The sequence below is a fragment of the Homarus americanus genome, unplaced genomic scaffold (assembly GCF_018991925.1).
Source record: "Homarus americanus isolate GMGI-L3 unplaced genomic scaffold, GMGI_Hamer_2.0 scaffold23578, whole genome shotgun sequence".
Classification (NCBI taxonomy): Eukaryota; Metazoa; Arthropoda; class Malacostraca; order Decapoda; family Nephropidae; genus Homarus; species Homarus americanus.
In genome coordinates, this window is record NW_024733231.1 from 4,202,071 (window position 1) to 4,223,427 (window position 21,357).

Below are 21,357 nucleotides of genomic sequence, written 5' to 3' on the forward strand. Positions count from 1 at the left end.
TTAATACTACAATATACAGTATTTACTCTCAAATACAGTACAGGTATACATCTCATACACCTGGCCACGATACACCTGTTGAGGGAGGGGGGGGGGTGGAAGGTGTGTTTTTGTTTGTATATGGGTCTGAGTAACCAATCACAATCAGGGTTTTCTTATCTGTATGTATATGATTCACCAATCAGGCGTCTTTTGCCTATAACTCATTCACCAATCACAGACAGTATTACAATATCTATATATAACTCATTCACCAATCACAGACAGTCTTACAATTTCTATATAACATATTCACCAATCAGAAGCCATGTTTCTCACTATATAAACACCAGATACATCCAGCCTAATATTAACCTAACTTAACCCAACTCCTACTACTATGGCTACTACTACTACTACCACAACTTCTAGTACAAGTATAGATACCATTACTACTTCTACAACTAATACAACAACAACAATTACTATAAACCAGATGTACTGAGTGTGACATCAACATCTATTTCTTCTCATGTTAGAGGAGGTAGATCGTCTCCAAGGGCGTATGTCGAACCCTGGGCGTGACGGGAGTGTGGGCGTGCGGGCGTGAGACAAGGTGAGAGTCCCGCCCAGAAATCCAGAAGATGTTGCCAGTCAACGTCCCGAGTCTGTCATCGAGAGAGAGAAAGATTGAACTCAGCTTTTAAATAAAGGTTAATATTTTGGTACTTGTGGTTAAGTCAATTTGAAGATCATATGAAGATTAGCAACCCCCACACACCTAACCCAGCTTATTTTTAACCTAATTTAATCTAGGCGAACTTAACCTAACTTAACTTAATCTAGCCTAATCAAACCTGAGCTAATATAATCTAACCTAACATAAATTAATCTAGCTTAATCTAACACTCTCATGTAGCTTAACCTAACTTAACGCTCTAATCCAACTTAACCTAATTAAGGTAAGATAAGATGAGGTGAGGTGAGGTGAGGTGAGGTGAGGTGAGGTAATTTTTGAGCATTCGGGCTTGGCTGGGTAGAATTGAGGGGTAGATTAGTGGATGTGGGGAGGGGGGGCATGCATTACTTGAGGGGGGGGAGGGGCAGCTGCTGGCATAATATGGGGTGGGTTAGGGTTGGGGTGGTTAAGGAGGGACAGGGGTGGGAAGAAGTCATGCATTAGGTGGAGAGGGGTAGAGAAGTGAGGGGCAGCTGTGCATAATATAGGGGGTTGATTGAGGGGTTCCTGGGGGGGGGGAGTCATGCATTACGTTGGGTGTGCAGGAAGGAAGGGGAGGTAGCGCATAATGTAGAGGGGGTCTGAGGTGGGGGGGTGAAGGGGGGTTGCATCTGGGCGGTCATACTTCAGTGGAGGTTCATGCAGTGACCACACACACACACACACACACACACACACACACACACACACACACACACACACACCGCTACTGGGCAATATTGGACAATTTTCCACAGGACTAAACCATAGCATTAGGTTAGGTTAGGTTAGTTTGTGGGTTTGATAAGATTAGGTTAAGTTAGGTGTGCTTACGTCCGATTATCTTAAGTTGGATTGGATTAGGTTAGATTAAGTTAAGTTTGATTTGGTTAGTTTAGGTGAGGTTAAGTGCCTTTAACTTTGATTAGGTGTGTTACGTTACCATTACGAAGGTCAAATTTGGTTAGATTAAGGTAAGTTAACTATGATGAGGTTACGAATAAATTAACTTTGGCTACGAGGTTAGATCTGGTTAGGTTAGGTTATCCTCTTTGGTTATATCATGACAGGAATATAAGTCATATTAAATGCCACATACCGTACTAATAGGTTCTCTATATACAAGGAGGCAGCCTAACAGTACAGGATTCAACCCAATGTTCCTAATTATAAAGTTGGGGTATCTATTCACAGCTGGGTGGACTAAGGGTGCCTCGGGCGTGAACCAGAGACCATAAGGACGGGTAGTGAATGTTGTATACACTCGTTCACCGCATCCTGACTACATCCTGAACTAAAATAAACTCACTGCAATAGAATCTGGGTGTAATTTTGAGACATTTTGGGGGTGTAATTTTGAGACTTTTGGGGGTGTAATTTTGAGACTTTTGGGGGTGTAATTTTGAGACATTTTGGGGGTGTAATTTTGAGACATTTTGGGGTGGGGGAGGAGGGCACCGTCTTTGTGTAGAAGCTTCAGTGAGACAACGAAATACCTAGAGGCCCTCACTCATAATGGCTTTGTCAGGGGGAGGGGAATTTCGTGGGATAATGTTCTCAAGTAGTGATGATCTTGTTCAGTCATATCAGAAGTTTTAACACTGTTCTTGTTGATAATGTTATAGAGGAGTGTCAGCCTATATGGAGTATTACTGTATGATTAACTCTTGTGTGTATAAAACATTTAATACTTCATGTTTGTTGTTAATTCTGAAGCGTTTATATACCCAAGCCTAACCTAACCAAAATCTAACCTAACCAAACCTAACCCCAACCCAACCTAACCTAACCAGTATAGCGCCCATGTCTTAACCTCCACGCCCTCTGCCAAGTTCCCCAGTACCGTACGTGTGTCTTCAACGCTTGTATATACATGAGAAAGGCCTCAGGTGGTGGACATTACGAAGAATTTGTACTCGTGAGGAATCATTACCTCGTTCTGGTGTTCAGCGAAACGATTTGTGATTCCTTAAAGTTTGTTGTTTTTTGTGAGTGTGTGTGTGTGTGTGTGTGTGTGTGTGTGTGTGTGTGTGTGTGTGTGTGTGTGTGTGTGTGTGTGTGTGAGAGGGTCTACTACATTAATTTCTTCTCTTTCGTGTATATTATTCAACCCAGGAATGAGTCTTAGCTTTAGTAATGAGTCTTAGCTTTACCAATGAGTCTTAGCTTTACCAATGAATCTTAGCTCCACCATAACATCCAATACATTTCACACACACATACAAACACACACACACACACACTCACACACTTCTCAACATATTAAGAGAATTTAAAGAAAGAAAACACCGCATTACTGTACGTGTTCGCCTGAAGTCAAACACGCGATATAACCCCGAATGGTCACACTCTCCCAGTTAAGTGTGATGAGTGGTGAAGTGTCTATGAAAAAAAAAAGAGTATGTCATCACACATTTATATTCAGACTCATCCTAGGCCACTCATCATCATCGTCATCATCATTATCATCATTATTATCGTTTTGTGGTCATTTTTCCAAGAAGGGGGGAGGGGGGTGGTTGATAAGGGTCAATTTGCCTCAGGAACATTGCTATTACAGTACTAGATCCTCCCGCTGTGTGTGTGTGTGTGTGTGTGTGTGTGGACCAGTCACTCCGCCTTCAAGAATTCTCGTGTTTAAGAGCAGACCGTGGATGATGCGCACACGATGACACGCACATAACGACACGCTCATGATACTCACACGATAACATGCACATAATACGCACATGCCGACATACATGTGATACGCTCATGATACACACGAAAACACGCACACGACGATACGTTCATGAGGTTATTTATCAATAGATCAGTTCTAATAGATACAAGTCCTAATAGGCGCTAGTTCTATTAGACCTTGGACCCTGTTATTAAATAGGATGATTGAATGTGACGAAACACACACACACACACAAACAAGCCCTCCCCACACACACACACAAACAAGCCTCCTCCCACACACACAACAACCCCCCCCACACACACAAACAACCCCCTCCCCCAAACACAACCCCCCCCCCACAAAACAAACAACCCCTCCCTCACACAAACAACCCCCCACACGTAAAGGACACATAAAAAAGAGCCGAGAGAAGGTAAAAAATCAACCACCGCAACCAGTTTTTGTCTACAGTCCACCATGAAATACTCAAAGGGAGAGAAAATATTGAGGGGGGGGACATGAAGCTGCTCGTCCACTTATCCAACCCAACCTACCACCAAAGTCATAGGTTATGGGTTAGGTTAGGTATTTCGTATGCCCCCTCCCCGCCCCCCCTCCTCTGAGTATGATGATTTAACCCCTTGAGTACGATGGTGATTTAACCCTTTGAGTATGACGATTTAACCCCTTGAGTACGATGGTGATTTAACCCTTCAGTATTATTTAACCCTTTGAGTACTTAGCGTGAGGTTAGGTTAGGGTGGGTTTGATCAGGTTAACGTTAGGTTAGATTAGCGTTAGATAAAGCTAGCGTTAGGTTTGGTTTGCGTTAGGTTAGAATACGTTAGATAAGGTTAGCGTTAGGCTAGTTAATCTCAAGGGAATAATAAGCGTTATTTTTCGGGGTTTAAGTCAATATAAAATATATTCCTAGTCTTAAATTACAAGGAAAACTCATCCAGTTAAATATATCGTTAAGGAATGCAAGACTAAAAAAAAATTGCCTTGGGTATCTCGGAGTGTAAATACCAGTGAGGTGAGTAATTCAGTATCATTACCCATCACTCACACGCCCGCTAGGAGTTGGACTTGGTATAAAAAAAAACCCCAAAGAATTCCAAAGACAGTATTGAGCGCGTATCTGAAGACTTGCCAGCGACTACATTGTCAACAAAACACTATGGTCGCTATCATTCACTACTTTTATAATTTAGCGTAATATTTAACGAATTTTCTTAACGTAATTCTTAAAATAAATGTACGTGTTTTATTAAAGTGGCTATGTATGTATGTACTGTATGTATATAAGTAAACGGTCACCGCCTAGCAACGGAAAACCTCGTAACAAAAAACATTGGGTGTGTTTAGCTGCCTCTCTGTGACGCTATACTCTATAAAACTCACTATAACACGCTAAGGAATATTTATACTTGGCAAAAAATAATCTATAGTAGTGGTGAGAATTTATAAAGGAGAGTTAGTGCCGTTGAGAACTACTGTATCTTAAGCGGGGAAATTGCTGCGTCTTGGAATGCGCAACAGAATGCTAGGAACACGTGGTAACTCTCCTTACTCTTACACAACAAAACTAGCAGATAAACAACCAATCAATACAACTTTCTTATATATATCTCTCAAATAATAAATAAATTAACAAATAACATAAGCATTTACAGTGTAGGTTAAGGAGATAAAGAAAGTAGATTAGTATTGGGTGAGCGTATCATTTGAAACTCAACCGACGCGCTAATGTAGGGGTGTATGGTTGAATGGCGGAGGTGAGGAGGAAGGGAGAGGAGTGGTAGTGAGGGAGGAATGGAGGGAGGGTGAGGTAGTGAGGGAGAGAGAGACAGAGAGAGGGAGGGGGGAGTACCAGCTTCAATAGTATACAGTATCACTCCGCTCCTCCCACTTCTACAGTACCTCACCTCACCTCTCCTCCTCCTCCTCCGTGTAGCTTCTCTCCCTCCTCCTAACCCTCTACAACCACCTCAACTCACACCCTCATAACGCACCCTAATCACTCTAACAGTATAATAAATGTCCTGAAGCCCCCACGCACCCTAATAACGCACCCTACTAGTTTAGGTTATATTAGGTTATGGTTCAATAGGGTAGGTTAGGGTCCAATAGGGTAGGTTAGGGTCCAATAGGGTAGGTTGGGGTCCAATAGGGTAGGTTGGGGTCCAATAGGATAGTATCAACTCCAAAGAAAACAAAAGAGAGAGAGAGAGAGAGAGAGAGAGAGAGAGAGAGAGAGAGAGAGAGAGAGAGAGAGAGAGAGAGAGAGAGAGAGAGAGAGAGAGAGAGAGAGAGAGAGAGAGAGAGAGAGAGAGAGATGCCTATACCAAATTGATGTCCCCCCATGATGCAACGAGACAAAAACAGTCACAAAACACAAACACACACGGTATAAATTATGTAAATCTCTGTCATGTTCAAGGGCCGCCAGATGGCACTACTGAGATTCTATTGGCAAAAATAATTGTGGAAGGCGGTGGTGTGGGAAGACCTATGAATGAATGAATGATGGAAGGAAGGAAGGGAGGGAGGAAAGAAGGAAGGTAGGTAGGAAAGGAGGGAGGGATAGAGAGAGGGAGGGAGGGAGGGAAAGAGGAAGGGAGGGTCAATTGCTTAAGACTTCACAAAAAATGAACCAGTAACAGGGTGGTAGTGGTGGTGGTGGTGGTGGTGGTGGTGGTAGTAGTAGTAGTAGTAGCGAGGGGCAACCATTATTGTTAGTAGTAGCAGTGGTACAGAAGCAATGTTTGAAACGTAGTAGCAGCAATAGCAGCAGTAGTAGTAGTAGTAGTAGTAATAGTAGTAATAAGTAATAGTAGTAGAATTTGGTTTGTTTATATTTTCCATAGGCACATAATTTTACCTTAGAACAGACATACAGTACACTATAAACTGCACTTTAAATTCTATAGGGGACGTATAGCCTCTAGCGTGTGTCTGTCTGTTTTGTTTTTCACCATCATCATTATTTTTATTTTTTTTAAACATACCGAGATTGACTTGAGTTGATTTACTACCTGACAATACCTGGCTCAGCTGAGGGTGTCGAGGGGGGGTGGGAGGGAGGTCAGTTTAGGGCTGATGGTTTAAATCATAAGGACACAAAGATGAAGTTATTTCGCCCTGCATCAAGAACCTAACCTAACCTAAACTAATCTAACCTAACCAATATTTAGTATCGAAGTTGAGATTACATGTACTCATCCACTTAGAAACGAAATATGTACACAATATCACAGTGAGTACGTTTCCTTATATGGCTTCTTGAGTACGTGTCTCTGAGTACTAAAATAACTAATGTGAAATATGATATAACTGTATATATGCAAAGGTTAATATATACCAGAGAAAAGGTAGATTATATTGGAGAGAGAGAGAGAGAGAGAGAGAGAGAGAGAGAGAGAGAGAGAGAGAGAGAGAGAGAGAGAGAGAGAGAGAGAGAGAGAGAGAGAGAGAGAGAGAGAGAGAGAGAGAGAGAGGGGGGGGTTGGTGTCGGGGGCTTGTCACTCAGACTTTACCCTCTACTTGTTATATGTGTGTGGGTCTTGAAGGAGCTGGTGGGGGCTCAGAAAAAAAAGAAAGAAAGAAAGAAAGAAAGAGAGAGAATAAAGAAGAAAAAAAAAGCAAGGATTATTTAAGGTTTCTCGAGAGGTCCAGTGAGCTAGCAGGTTCAATGGTGGTGCCGCTAGAAGTCAGTTTTTGTCCGGTGACGATAATACTACTGGTGCGGGAGGAGCTAACGCAGCCAACACCACCCTACTGAATCCTGAGACCCCGCACGCAACGCTCTCCTAACCATATTCCTGCCTTATTCTTAATTCACCTTTCAATCAACTCTCCTCAAAAAACAATATCTAGAGCTTTAAACATCATAATTTACTAAGTGGTTTGAGTCATGTAAGGTTTTATATATTAGATAATTAGATAGATGGTTGTTTTTTTTTTTATGAGAATGCAGTTAGAGGAGGGAGTCGGCGGGAAATGGTAGGGTAGAGAGTGAGGTACTTACTGCCAGAGGCCAAAACCTGATCATAGCTTCCACCACTGGCCGCTCCGCTCCCCACCCGGCCATGAACCTCCACCCAGACCTCTCGCCCTCCTCCCTCACTGCTTCCCTCACATCTTCAGCCTTCTTCTCCTGCAGGTTGGGATATTTCTTCACCAAGACATCATCCTCTTCCCTCGACACTTGTGGATGGTAGGACCCACTTCGCCAGATGCCACCTCCTTCTCCTGAAAGTTTATATTGGATTAAAACTTTATTACGACTATTTTTATCCGATTAAAAGACAGACGACCATCAATAGCATTCTCCTCACGTTTGTCTCCACTAATATGTAGTTCTTGTATTGACACCAGTTAGTGACATTACCTTTTGACAACACCAATGGAAGACCTACCTTCAGCAGTATGGTTGAGGTGGCTGAGGACTTGTTGAGGAAGGACACCACTAGTATGGTTGTGTTGGTTGAGGGCAGTCGCTGGGAGGTGGTAGCTGTACAGGGCATAAGGTTGGTCGTGCCTCAGGCTGTTGACACACACATACTCCTGTGACGTATGTAACAGGCGACGACCTCGAGCCATCCACCTACAGGAGATAACCAAAAATCCTTCGTCAGTTTAGTGCCTGGCGAACGTTTTCCTGCTGTGGCGATCGTTATACTGAAATGAAATTTATGTTAGGTGAAGCAGTTCGTCTTTACTTGTAGAGTTGTATGGCGGAAGAACTCGTAGGTCATGTACGTATGTGTGTACGTGTGTATGTACTTGTGTGTGTGTGTGTGTGTGTGTGTGTGTGTGTGTTAAAGGAGTGTATATGTAGGTGTTATTAATTATATTTTAACTAACATTATTATTGTTATGATTAGGTTGGGATACGTTAGATTAGGTTGGAATATGTTAGATTAGGTTGGGACAGGTTAGATTAGGTTGGGATACGTTAGATTAGGTTGGGATACGTTAGATTAGGTTGGAATATGTTAGATTAGGTTGGGACAGGTTAGATTAGGTTGGGATACGTTAGACTAGGTTGGGACAGGTTAGATTAGGTTGGGATACGTTAGATTAGGTTGGCATATGTTAGATTAGGTTGGGACACGTTAGATTAGGTTGGAATATGTTAGATTAGGTGGGGATAAGTTAGATTAGGCTAGGTTAGGTTGGGAAAGGTTAGATTAGGTTGGGACAGGTTAAATTAGGTTGGAACAGGTTAGATAAGGCTAGGTTAGGTTGGGAAAGGTTAGATTAGGTTGGGACAGGTTAAAGTATGTTGGGAGAGGTTAGATTAGGCTAGGTTAGGTTAAATTAGGTTGGGACAGGTTAGATTAGGCTGGATTAGGTAACACCTTACTTAACACACACCAATAAGGTCAACAGTCCAACACCCTCCCAAAATAGGTCCAATAATTAATATCCAGTGGAGTAATGAAGATGCATCTATGACGTATGACAAGAGGTAGAGGTAGAGAGGTGCAAGAGGTAGAGGTAGAGAGGTACAAGAGGTAGAGGTAGAGAGGTGCAAGAGGTAGAGGTAAAGAGGTGCAAGAGGTAGAGAGGTGCAAGAGGTAGAGGTAGAGAGGTGCAAGAGGTAGGTAGATAGGTACAGTATTTAGAGAGCCACTTAAGGTAGAGGTAGAGAGCCACATGAGGTAGATAGAGGTAAAGAGGTACAGTAGGTAGAGATAGAGTAGTAAACAGTTGTTGGCGCCAAGAATCAGCTGACACAACACGTGGGACGCCGCGCGGGAACACACATGCGCACGGAGACTGCGCAGGACACGTTGTTTACTGTCTGAGGATACGTTTGTTCATGCCCCAGCCAGAAGATAAACATTCCATTGTGGTGGTTCAAGGATGTACTCACCCCTTGGTTGACCCTCGTAGTACTGTAGACGACGAGAATGTACTGTGGTTAATATCGTTTGTGTTCGTCCATGATGCTAGAAAGATCTTATATCCATCAATTGTTACCCGGGTTATTATTATTTTTTATTTATCTTTTATCACTTAAGAGTTTACTAACCATTTGGGGAGTTGGTCTGTTTTTTTGTTTTGAATTTAGCATATCTGAAAGCCTACGATGTCTGGTAGTCACACCCTTTGAGTCACATCCTTGAGTCACACCCTTAACCACCCTAACTTGAGAGAACCCCCCCCCCCCAAGAGATTATTGAGACAACCTCTTTATCTCTCCCCTATAAAAGGTAGAGAAGACATCCTCATCTCTCACCTGTAGAAAGTAGGAAGGACCTTTATCTCACCTGTAGAAAGTAGAGAAGGAACAGTATCTCTCACCTGTAGAAAGTAGGCAGGACCTCCATGTCGTCCTCGAGGATAATAAAGAACTGGTGCTTAGGTCTGAGGATGAGGGTAGTCATGATGGAGGACTCATAGAGGCGGGTCACGTGGAGTCCTTCACAGTCTGAGGAGCGATCTGTCTCCTCCAGTTGTACCCCGTGGCTCTCACACACCTGTAGATGGCCACATGTGCTAAGAGGCAGGTGTGTAGGAGTGTAGGGAGGTGTATAGAGGTGTGTGTGTGGGGGGTGTAGGGAAGTGTTTGGGGAGTTGTGGATGACTATACCAAGCATTGCAAGGTTAGGTTAGGATAGGTTAGATTTAGGTTGGATTAGGTTAGGTTTGTGTTAGGATAGCTACTCATGAGGTGAAATATCCAAGGAAGACAGGGGTAGTGAGATGTGTGTGAGGTGTGTGTATGTGTGTGTGTGTGTGTGTGTGTGTGTGTGTGTGTGTGTGTGTGTGTGTGTGTGTGTGTGTGTGTGTGAGGTGTGTGTGAGGTGTGTGTGTGTGTGTGTGTGTGTGTGTGTGGGGGTAATCTTCAAGGGATCCATAAATGATTCAGCAACTATGAAGACGATTGGGTGCACACAAACCACATTCTCTTATGTAAGTCTACGGGAATGTCTTGCCACATACACCGATAACTGAAGATAGATAGATAGAGATAGATAGTTAGTTAGTTAGTTAGTTAGTTAGTTAGTTAGTTAGATAGTTAGTTAGTTAGTTAGTTAGTTAGATAGATAGCTAGATAGATAGATGGATTAATAGATAGATACGTAGTCAGTTAGATAGACAGATAGATAGATAGATAAAGACAGATAGATCGATAGATTGTTAAATAGATAGATAGAGTGTATATGTGTGTGTGTGTGTGTGCAACCTAACCTAACCTAACCTAATCAAACTTAATGTAACCTAACCTAATGTCACGTAATATAATCTACCCTAACGTAACCTAATCTAACCCTTAGGACAGCATTAGGGTATTTAAACATCATGTCAAATAATCTGGGGTGTCTAATCTTCAGGTAATCGTCTGGTGGGTGGGGGTGGGTGGGGTAATTAGGCAAGAGAACTAACCTTACGTAGTTCATGGGAGGAGGCGCTGACGAAGACGTTGATGGAGGAGGATGGCGCCCCTGCAGCTCTTACTGATAGCAATAACCTGTTGGATTATCACACACCTGTTAATAAGCCTGTGACGTCATAATCACCCTACCTGTGGTGTTGTTGTTTACTGTGACACCTTGAGTATGATGACATTGTATTCAAAAGACTAAGTGATTCTACTCAAGGGGGTTAAATTGTCGTACTCTTGAGTTAAAGTCCTTGTATTCATGGGGTTTAAGTGAATGTTTTCAAAGGGTTAAGTTATTGTACTCAGGTTAGTCAATGTACTCAAGGGGTTAAGTTATTGTACTCAAGTTAAGTCAATGTACTCAAGAGGTTAAGTTATTGTACTCAAGGGGTTAATGTACTCAAGGGGTTAAGTTATTGTACTCAAGTTAAGTCAATGTACTCAAGAGGTTAAGTTATTGTACTCAAGGGGTTAATAGAAAAATTATTCACTAAATAACTGTACCTATATTTATGTATTTTAATTTAATACATAGACGAATCATTATGAAATATGTAGACTGTAACCTGTATTGCAGTTTCTTAATACAGGTAAAATAATAAGACAATTTCTGTAGCTGTAACCTGTAAGAAGAGTGTAAGTGTGAATGTGTGTGTGTGTGTGTGTGTGTGTGTGTGTGTGTGCGCTTACCTGTGTAGTGCGTCGGGTCTGCTGGCCAATACTATAGTCACGGCGTCCTTCAGGGCTCCTCTCCCCTCCTGTTCGTAAAATAAACATTGACTCGTTAAATAGGCCCCCGATCCATATTTAGCCCCAAGTTCAAATAGCTCCCATTCCATATTTAGCCCCAGTACATATTCAGCCCCTAGTTCAAATAAGCCCCGGTTCATATTAGCCCCAAGTCCAAATAGGCCCCAGCTCATATTTAGCCCCCAGAGAGAGAGAGAGAGAGAGAGGAAAGATTTAAAACACTACCTAACGAGTAACAAAATACCCACCCATAACATTGTGGTGGTGGAGCTGTGGTGGAGCTGTGGTGCTGGTGGAGGAGGAGGAGGACAAGAGCACCATGTTCCATACCCATCATAGTCCTGGCACAGCTCCGCCCGCGCCGCCCACCGCCCACTCTCTTCCCTGGGCGGGTGGGATAAACCTCCACACCAAGGATTGTCTGTAAAGGTATTTTTCCATGAATATATTGCCACATATGTGAGTTTATTTACCATATATATATACCTGGACAAATAAATCATATGAGATAAATATTAAGTCATTCTTGTCAGGTAACACAGGTATATATAAGTAATTAAACTCTGTGTTATAAAAAAGTAAATATGTGTCAGTTAAGGATGATTAACTCTCTGTGAGGTTAAAGAAATATTGTAACATCTGCTGTAAGATTTTTAACTGGTCACCTGTTGATCTTTCTAATTACCTGTCTATCGGGTAGTTCATTTGTTTTACTTTTTGTCTGTTTGTCTCTGTCTGTCTTAACATTTGTCCGCCCGTCCGTGTGTCTCTGTCTGTCCGCCCGTCTGTCTGTCTCTCTGTCCTACCAATAGTTCATCTACCTTACCATCTATCTGTCTGCCTCTGTCTGCCCTATCATCTGTCCACTCATCCGTCTGTCTCTTTGCTTGTCCTACCAATAGTTCATCTTCCTTACCACCTGTCTGTCTGTCTATCCGCCCGTCCGTCTGTCTGTTCATCACCCCCCCCCCATCTACCTCACCTGGGGTCCTGGTCACGTACAGCTCCAGTGTGAGGGTATAATTGGAGGTGACATCCCAAGCACCGCCCACTTGACCCAAGGTGCCGCCATTGACCACGCCCACCCACGCCCAAACAACGTTACTCCTGCTGGCTCCTGAAGGTATGGTGTTCCCCAGCTGGTTCAAGAATAACCTGACGCTGGGGTCAAGCCACACCACCTGTGTAAGAATTACTCTTATTAGCCTATTATATTGTAAGTAAATTCTATGCATTATAACACAAGTAATTAATGTCTCTCTCTCTCTCTCTCTCTCTCTCTCTCTCACCAAGCCAGCGATGACCAAAAGACGCCCAGGTTGCAGTGAGTCTATGAAAGCGTGGAGTGGGCGTGCGTGGGCGAGTGCTGGGTGATGGTAGGTACGCAGGACACGGGCCGTGGTTGGGTGTACCACTAACACAGTCACCACGCCCATAGGAGACATCAAGTCCGTTGTGTTGTGGAGCAGCACCTGTAATACAGCATTGTGTTTAGTGACTCATGCAACAACAACCACAACCTGTTCTTACTATAATAACTACAATACTTTAAGCTTGGTGTGGTCTGCTTTAACATAGTACAGTAAGCTTAGTGTGGTCTGTTTTAACACAGTACAGTAAGCTTGGTATGGTCTTCTTAACATGGTACAGTAAACATCAAGCAGGAAAAACCTACCGGAAGGCCGTGAATGAAGGCGAAGGCACTATCTCTTATCATCTTCACCAGGACCACCACCTTATCCTGAGGGGGACCATCACGCCCGAACATAAGCCGCATTAATCGTCTCTTATCTGTCAAGGAACCGTAATGATAACGTTTAACCAATCACATTACAGCTCGTAACTCAATCCCTGGGTAATTCAATCTATTTTTCTTTATTTGGATTTAGAATGGGAGTAAAGGTGGAGTGAAACCGGAACTTGGAGGAAATATGTTCTTAGGTCCTTGAGAGATCGGGGGGGGAGGGGACCATGGATTCAAGTTTGATCATAAGGGGATGGGATGGAAGGGGAGAGGAGGGGAGGGAAGAAGAGAGGGTAGGAAGGGGAAGGAGCTCAAACAAACAAACAAAAAAAGGTTAAGAAATACTAACTTTAACCATCATTCTCAAAGGGTATAGGAACGAGATATTGAATGGAGGTAAATGTTACTTAAAATAGATAAGACTGACCTCTCTCTTCCGTGTTGGAGTATTTGATGGAATTGTTGTTGGTACAGATCTGCATGGATGTCTGCAGGATAGAGGTGCCTCTCAAGTCTGTGGCCGCCGCTCGTAGCTGTGATCTGACCAAGACAAAACGCACATAGATGGATTTCTTGATTAGACCTCTCCTCTACCCTCCCCTAAGCTTATTTTCACCTGATTAATCCCTAAAGTATGATGATTTGATCTCCCTAAGTATAATGTATATATTCAAGGGATTGGGTTATTGTATTCAAGGGGGTATAATGATATAATGATATAATGGTGTGTCATTGGCTGTACAAACGATGAAGAATGAGGATGATCGGAAGACTTACACACACACACACACACACACACACACGTACCTGAGTGAAGGTCTTGGTGACATGGGCGTGTCCCTCAGGCTAACCAATATGGGATGAGGGGTGATCAGCCGCCCACCACCCACGCCGCCCACACACAACACCCACCATAACAACCATAACATGTTCTACACTGACCTGTAATATAATGTTCATGATTATAATTAACATACTCTGGAAAATAATCAATGTTTACGTTTTATAAATTATTTCCCGTTTTCATTTTATTATTATTTAACAATTTCGTTATCTCTTCTGACATTCATTATACCATACACAGGTGTAAACTCAACTAACATATGAACTACAATCACATCTATCCAGCATTGACACTACACTATTAATGTTTTCACCATAATTTAACAAGTCACTATGTAAATAAAGCCATTTTCATTCTCTAATCATCACTATATTCATTATCCAGTCTCATTATTCACGATATCAGTCTATACTCCACTATGAATAACAGAAGCAAACCATTGATCCCCGAAGTAAACATACCGGAGTCTCCCACTACACGTCGCTATCCACGTCGCTAGATAACACCACCGCGTCCTACAGGAAAAACTGACTTAATATTGTTACTCTCCACCAAGCCACCAAGTTTTCCTTTTAAATTAATTCTCATCTTAACTTACCTAATATAACGTGTGTGTGTGTGTGTGTGTGTGTAGATCTTCAGAATGGTGACGCTACTGTACATTAGGCCGAGTCTTGTAAACATGTTCCTCTTGATCTGCTCACGGTTTGTCCAGTCGTCTCTTGGTGGTGTCACGACTCCATTACACAGCAATCAGTTCTTTAAGCCTCTTCGTTACTGAAAAACTTAAAAACAAATCTACATTACTAACAATTAGTAACAGTATTTGGGTAAATATTCAGTAGTTCACCATCTCATTTCACTTCTGATAACGAAGGCTTACTTGGAATAGTTGAAATCCACTGCATTTAGATGATGGAAAAATGGTCGGTTAAAATAATAAAATAACAGAATCATGAAACCATTTATTATTCAGAGGATACGAGCCTAGTTATATCATCTCCACGACTGTCACTACTAGGCTATAGATCGCATTTCTTCTGACTGGTGAGAATGCCTTAAAAAAGGTCACCACCAACTACACAGACCACTCTTGACAGGTATCCTTGGGGATGAGCCTGACGGAGCCACCAGAGATCACTTCAGTGTTGTCAATTCCCCCACATACCAATCTTGTGTTGGCCTCGCGGTCCCTGGTAAACGAAGATTTATACCCCATCAACATCGTACAGATTCTCAATACACAGAAAGAGGCATAAGTATAAAAGTAAAAGTAGAAATAAAAGTCAAATAAAAAAGTAAGTGAACCAATACCTTTCCGGGAGATAGTCAATTGGTGTGACTTTGATGGTTTGAATGTAGAGACTTGTGTTACATTCTTCGTTGTTACGGCAGCTCGAGCCCTGATACTCCCACGCTACCACCACCTCCACTACGGCTCCTACGTCCTCCTCCAACCCTACTACCCATCCTCGAGGCTGACCGTGATTCAACCAGACTGGAGTTCTGTGGAAGGAGAGAGATTTTGTCTTAGTTTTTTGTACAGTGAAGCATTAAATTTTAACATTGTTTATGTATTATTATTCTGAAATATATATACAGTACCTTTTACTTTTTACTTTTATCCTCTTCGCCACTGATCGGCTTGTTAGCCGCTTGGGCGATCGGTCACGACTCTTTTCCTTTATATTCTTCACCAAAAGGTCGGCTCGCTAGCCGCCCGGGCGATCGGTCACGTCTCTGTCACGCACTGTTGGCAAATACTGGGCATGCACCGGCTCCTGAATGTACCTGAACCCGCTCCAGTGTTGGTCAAGTCTTCTCTTGAAAGAGCTCACACTCGGTGCCGTCACAACACTTTCTGGTAGATTGTTCCAAGAGTTTACAACCCTCACTCCGAAAAAGTTTGCCCTCACGGTTTTCCGGACTTGCGGCTTCTTCAATCTTGAGCTGTGACCCTTTTAACTCTATTTTTATCTACACATATAACTCTTTGTAACTGCACCTGTACTATTAAGTTCCCATACCTGTAATATATTATCTCATTAACCTGTACTAGCTGATCACACTACACACACCACTCCACCGACCCTGGTACAATACTCTTAACACCTGGGTAATTACCTATTCCCTACCTGTGATGAGAAAAGTGTTACCTGTGCTCCTCTCTCTCTCTTCTGTATTGGTTAGATGGAAGATTTACAATAACTTACACGAGAGACAGAGAGAGATCAATAGGTGAAGTTGGTGTATGACATGTGTGTAAAATGACAAACTAATACAAGTCAAAATATATACATCATACATACTGATATAAACTCAATATATCCCTACACAATACACAGCTCTCGTAGTGTAGTGGTTATCACGTCTGCTTTACACGCAGAAGGTCCCAGGTTCGAGCCCTGGCGAGAGCATATTTTTTTCCTGGGTTAAAGGGTTAAAACATCATCCACAAAGGGTTAAAGGTGTTAAAACATCATCCACAAAGGGTTAAACCATTATGCTCAAAGGGTTAAGTGTTGGTCCCTTTATTAGTTTATGTACTTTAATATCCAGTGTTAAGTACAGGAGGGAACCAGAACACTGTACCTTGATAAAACCTGAGTGTGTGTGTGGTACTGACCCAGGGAGAGTAGTGGTGACGGTGGTGTTGTCGCCCTTCAGTGTAACAGTCAGCTGGCCTTCAACCGAATCCTCTGCCCCTACAGGATGCGCCAGGTTGAACCACACGCGATAGGAATAAACTAGAGGAAGAAAAAATACAGTGAATATTAAAGCACACATTTACCTGTTCATAAGCTTATTGTATTTTTTTTTTACATTACAAGGGGACGACGTTTATGAAATCGAATTAGTATTATGGGTAAGTGTAGTGCTGTGTGTTATATAAAATCAATAGATGCATTATCGTAACATTATTAATACCAAGACATGGGCCCAAACCTAACAGGCCTTTAGTTCTATGGGATCACAAAACTAGTGGTTAATGTTAGAACTGGGGGCCCATACTAGTGGTTAAAGCTAGAACTGGGGGCCCATACTAGCGGTTAATGTTAGAACTGGGGGCCCATACTAGTGGTTAAAGTTAGAACTGGGGGGCCCATACTAGTGGTTAAAGTTAGAACTGGGGGCCCATACCAGTGGTTAAAGCTAGAATTGGGGGCCCGTACTAGTGGTTAATGTTAGAACTGGGGGGCCCATACTAGTGGTTAAAGCTAGAACTGGGGGTCCATACTAGTGTTTACAGTTAGAACTGGAGGACCATATTAGTGGTTGAAGTTAGAACTGGGGGCCTGAGTGTTGGCCAACCAATAGCCAGGTTGATGTGTGTGGTTACCGTGGTAGGGATGGGTGTCGGAGGTGAAGATGTAAAGAGCCAAACGTTCTCTCCGCTGTACCAGGAATTCTTGAGCTCTGATACCCAAGTACCCACAGTGGTTATTCGGCTCCCCACACACGTAACACATCCCCTGCAGGAAGAATAATTACTGGTGAAGAAATTACGCACTGGCCAAAACATTAAGTTACCGATGAGGATAATTTAATTTTTCATATCATTTTTTAGTTCTGCTTCGAGGTTTTATATACAAGTACTGTATATGAAACATGATTAAACGTCAATTTTAAAACACTAAAATATACGTTATATAATAATTAGTTTGTAGTTACTTCTTACGCTAAGCTGTACTGTATATCAATCCCCAAGTTGAATTAAAAAATAATAATTAAACAACACAAGCCAATACAAATTCATTCCTACATTTTTCATTTTACTTACGTAGGCATACAAGTATTTATCAGTACATTCATGACCGAGGAAACAGGCAGGACACGTGAGAGAAGTGAGGAACAGGTCGAGGGCACGCATCCTGCTACATGACTGCTGGGACATAACGTTAGTTAAGTCTACCCGAAACATGTCACGGTTTTCTGTAGTGTGTCGTCCACACCCTGGCTGCTCTTCGCCACCGTTGGGGTAGAAATCCACAGTGCCACAACGCTGTGATATCCCATGGCCTGTCATGATATTCAATTAATATTACTGTATTATCACGAACAATAATAGTGAGGTATGTATTTTTAGGGGGTCTGTTTAGCGTTAGGGTGGTTAATCTTTAGGTGAAATGTGTCGGGAATCTCTAGGAATCTTCATAAAGGACCAACATACCGATACTAATATTGCCGTCATCGTCTCAGTCAAACTTAAAACACCATAATTATTTAATCTAACACGAGGTAGAAGTAAATAGTGACCGTTTATGTTGGTGTGGATGACGTCAACAAAGGCAGCGTCACGTTCGTCGAGGCGCACTACTGGCGGAAGCTCCTCAAAGAACAACGCTGGTGGCGACAATCCTGTGATTCGACCCAACTCGGCCACACGCTCCCCGGCATAACCTGAAGAAGTGAAGAGAACCCGGGGCATGCGTCAGCAGTGTATTACGTGCATTACTGATTGTTTGTATTGAGTGTGTGTGTGTGTGTGTGTGTGTGTGTGTGTGTGTGTGTGTGTAGTACTCAGGAGGGTGTACTTACCAGCGATGTGAGCCCCGAGAGCATAGCCGATGAGGTGTAGTGAGTGTGGCGGGAGGTTGATGGTGTGTTGGAGGGTGAGCAGTAGGTGTGTCAGCTCCAGTCCCACCAGCCGAGCATTAGCCACCGCCTGCCGAGGAACACCACACCCGTCATAAGATTACTTTAACACAGAAACACTCTGGCAGGTTTAGGATAAGTACAATACAGGGGTGGATGTAAACGCAGAGACGGTACTAGAGACGAGAAAAGCGGATACTCCCATCAATAATTTGTAAATCTAATCATATACGGGTGTAAGAAAATGCTAAACTTCTCTATGACCGCGAGTGTATTAATGAAGAACGTAGTGTTACCTGAAGGTAGTAAGTGCTGGAGCCGCCGGCCCAGTTAACAACGATCACGTTATAGTCACCATACTGCAGCAGCGCCTCCGTCAGCTCCTGTGGGGTGGGATCATGGTCTAAATACTGTACATGGGTGGGTAACGGTGTGGTGGGATAACACACTAACGTAATCAACACTCGGATTTAAAATTGGTTCGTTCAATAAAATTTCCTTATGTACGTAGACAAAAATATTATAACCGGTTAGGTGGAGCTAAAAAATATAACTTAAATTCTTTAGGGTGACGAACCTCGACCCAGGGAGTGTTGAGGTTCTCGTGGTAGCTGTGGATGATCACCTTAGTGGGTTTAGTGGCGTCTAGCGGGGAAAGAGCCAGGGAGAGATGGTCTTCAGGGTGTAGAAGAACCACCTCCCTCTTCTTCAGCTGGTACTGCTGGTGCTGATGGTAACGGGGCCGTGAGGAACTTGTACAAGTAAACTATACAAAAAAATGCTTTACCCCGCATGAAAACAAATGAATAAAGCATCATTAGACTTCAAACGCATTAATACAGACACAGGGACAAACAAGATAACAGTAAGTGATAAGCTGTGTTGGTGGTTAATGACGTGTGGATGAGAGGGAAAGAGGAAGAGAGAGACAATAAACTAGGCACCTTCAAGCACACTCAGCAACTGTTATCAACTATTACCTTGTTACTACGTGTTGTAATCTTTCTATCTCGTGCCCGGTGTCAGGAGGCGCGAGGCTTCCTGACAGCTGAGATGGAGGAAGCGTGGAGTAACTCGCCCCAAGACTTCAGTCGTGTGTGATATGACTGATAAGTTGATAACCAACATGTACTAATGACACACAACTGTTGATAGACGTGTGGGTGTGTTTCATAATCACAAATCCCTTTCTCCCTCTAAAATGCACAACAGAAAAACACACATAAACAAATACGTTTATATACCCAATAAACACACCTACACACTATCAATAAAATTACCAACCAATCCACAGGTACCAAGTCCATTCTTACAGGGGGTTTGAGGTGACGTCACGATATTTATATTTTTGTTTATTGCAGACTGTCCCTTCTCAAACACCCACTAACACATGATAGATTTCAGGTGTGGCGATTAATATAAACAGTAGGATGTGTTCTCTCTATCTACCGGTATTTTCTCTATCTATCTACCGGTATTTTCTCTATCTATCTACCGGTATATATCTCTCATGTACTTACCGAGGGCGCTGGTCTGGTGTGGAGGGTGAAGGTGGTGTTGATAACTGCAGGGTCATAAGGCCAGAGGTTGATGGGGCGACGCCATGGATGCCACCACTGCCCATCCAACACCAGGCAACCCAACTCTCCATAGCACCTCTCCTCACTACCTGCCCACGGGAAATAAACATTATTTACTCTTGTTGGCGGTTTTAATTAGCTCTATGGATGTCTCTCCTGACTGTCTGGGAGATTACTTACCCTCAGCCATAGGGAAAGTCTATCAACTTCAGGTCTCATTATTCTGATTAATTAAACGCGGTAAAATGTCTAACCTAACCTCATTCTTAGTGACTGATGCATTCTAGCCACTTTATAAACCCACCTGCTACTTATATAAGAGTCCCAGTTAATATTTATTAGTCTACTCAGCAATAAAAAATTCGGTCATCCAGGGAATCGGTTAGGTTTGTTTGGATATCTAAATACAGGGATGACTGAAACTATAATTTTACCAATTCTGGATCTGCTTGTGGCGTCATGATTATAAAACTGTGGTAGTATATGTATCAACTTACCTATTACCTGACTACCCACTGCGGTTACTCCGAGAATCAGTGCGAGTGTGGAGATTTCTATTGCGTGTAAATACATTTTCAAGTGATCTCTTCACTTCTGATTTCTTAAGTTATTTTTTACACGAGTTGGGTCAGTCGACACTCTAATGGTATCCTTTCTTGGTGGATTTGTTAATTTTCAGTTTAAATACAGTATTAATAATTTCACAGTTGCTTTAGCTACAGCGGTCGTGCACTTAAGTAAGGCAGTCACTGTGTGGTTCAAAGCTCATCTGGGGAAGTGCCTCAACACAATCACTAGATAACACTTTCAATCACTCGCGATAACAGGAATATAGAGGTAAGGAGTATTCACTTAATGGCAAGATGTTGGCACTGCTGGAAAATTATAACTTGCTGAAAATATTTCGTCCATTGATGCCTCACACACGCGGGCGTTTGTGTCCCTAAGCAGTATAGTATTGTTAACGGCGACTACGAAGGCACACCGTGATTAATTCAAAACGAAGGTGCATGTATAATTCTCCAAATGGTGCCGGTCATCGTCGCCCGCCAACAAGTAGACAGAAGTGACTATTGCAGTTG

The 21,357-nt window shown here is 42.6% G+C and overlaps 2 protein-coding genes and 1 non-coding gene across 4 annotated transcripts; 1 reads left to right on the forward strand and 2 right to left on the reverse strand.

Moving 5' to 3' along the window:
* Positions 1-14,960, reverse strand: LOC121869568 (protein O-linked-mannose beta-1,2-N-acetylglucosaminyltransferase 1-like). Its single transcript, XM_042370980.1, has 13 exons — positions 14,561-14,960; positions 14,063-14,197; positions 13,683-13,795; positions 13,187-13,302; positions 12,801-12,983; positions 12,494-12,692; positions 11,760-11,932; positions 11,452-11,519; positions 10,764-10,848; positions 9,678-9,853; positions 7,784-7,971; positions 7,393-7,616; positions 1-647 (listed from the first exon to the last, which is right to left on the reverse strand). Exons 2-13 carry the CDS (start codon positions 14,182-14,184, stop codon positions 510-512), a joined length of 1,785 nt encoding a protein of 594 aa, XP_042226914.1. The 5' UTR covers positions 14,185-14,197; positions 14,561-14,960; the 3' UTR covers positions 1-509.
* Positions 14,961-15,051: 91 nt separating this feature from the next.
* On the reverse strand, positions 15,052-21,050 carry LOC121869569 (pancreatic lipase-related protein 2-like). Of its 2 annotated transcripts, none has more exons than XM_042370983.1 (11): positions 20,773-21,050; positions 20,216-20,364; positions 19,273-19,422; positions 18,992-19,078; positions 18,639-18,765; positions 18,357-18,500; positions 17,881-18,119; positions 17,440-17,572; positions 16,726-16,846; positions 15,414-15,605; positions 15,052-15,292 (listed from the first exon to the last, which is right to left on the reverse strand). In XM_042370983.1, the coding sequence occupies exons 1-11, from the start codon at positions 20,846-20,848 to the stop codon at positions 15,178-15,180; spliced, it is 1,533 nt and encodes a 510-aa protein (XP_042226917.1). In that variant the 5' UTR covers positions 20,849-21,050; the 3' UTR covers positions 15,052-15,177. The 2 variants fall into 2 exon arrangements, with proteins under 2 accessions (XP_042226917.1, XP_042226915.1); XM_042370981.1 differs by having other exon boundaries at positions 19,273-19,461.
* On the forward strand, positions 16,444-16,516 carry Trnav-uac. Its single transcript has one exon. It is a non-coding gene; the product is annotated as a tRNA-Val (tRNA).
* Positions 21,051-21,357: the final 307 nt, after the last annotated feature.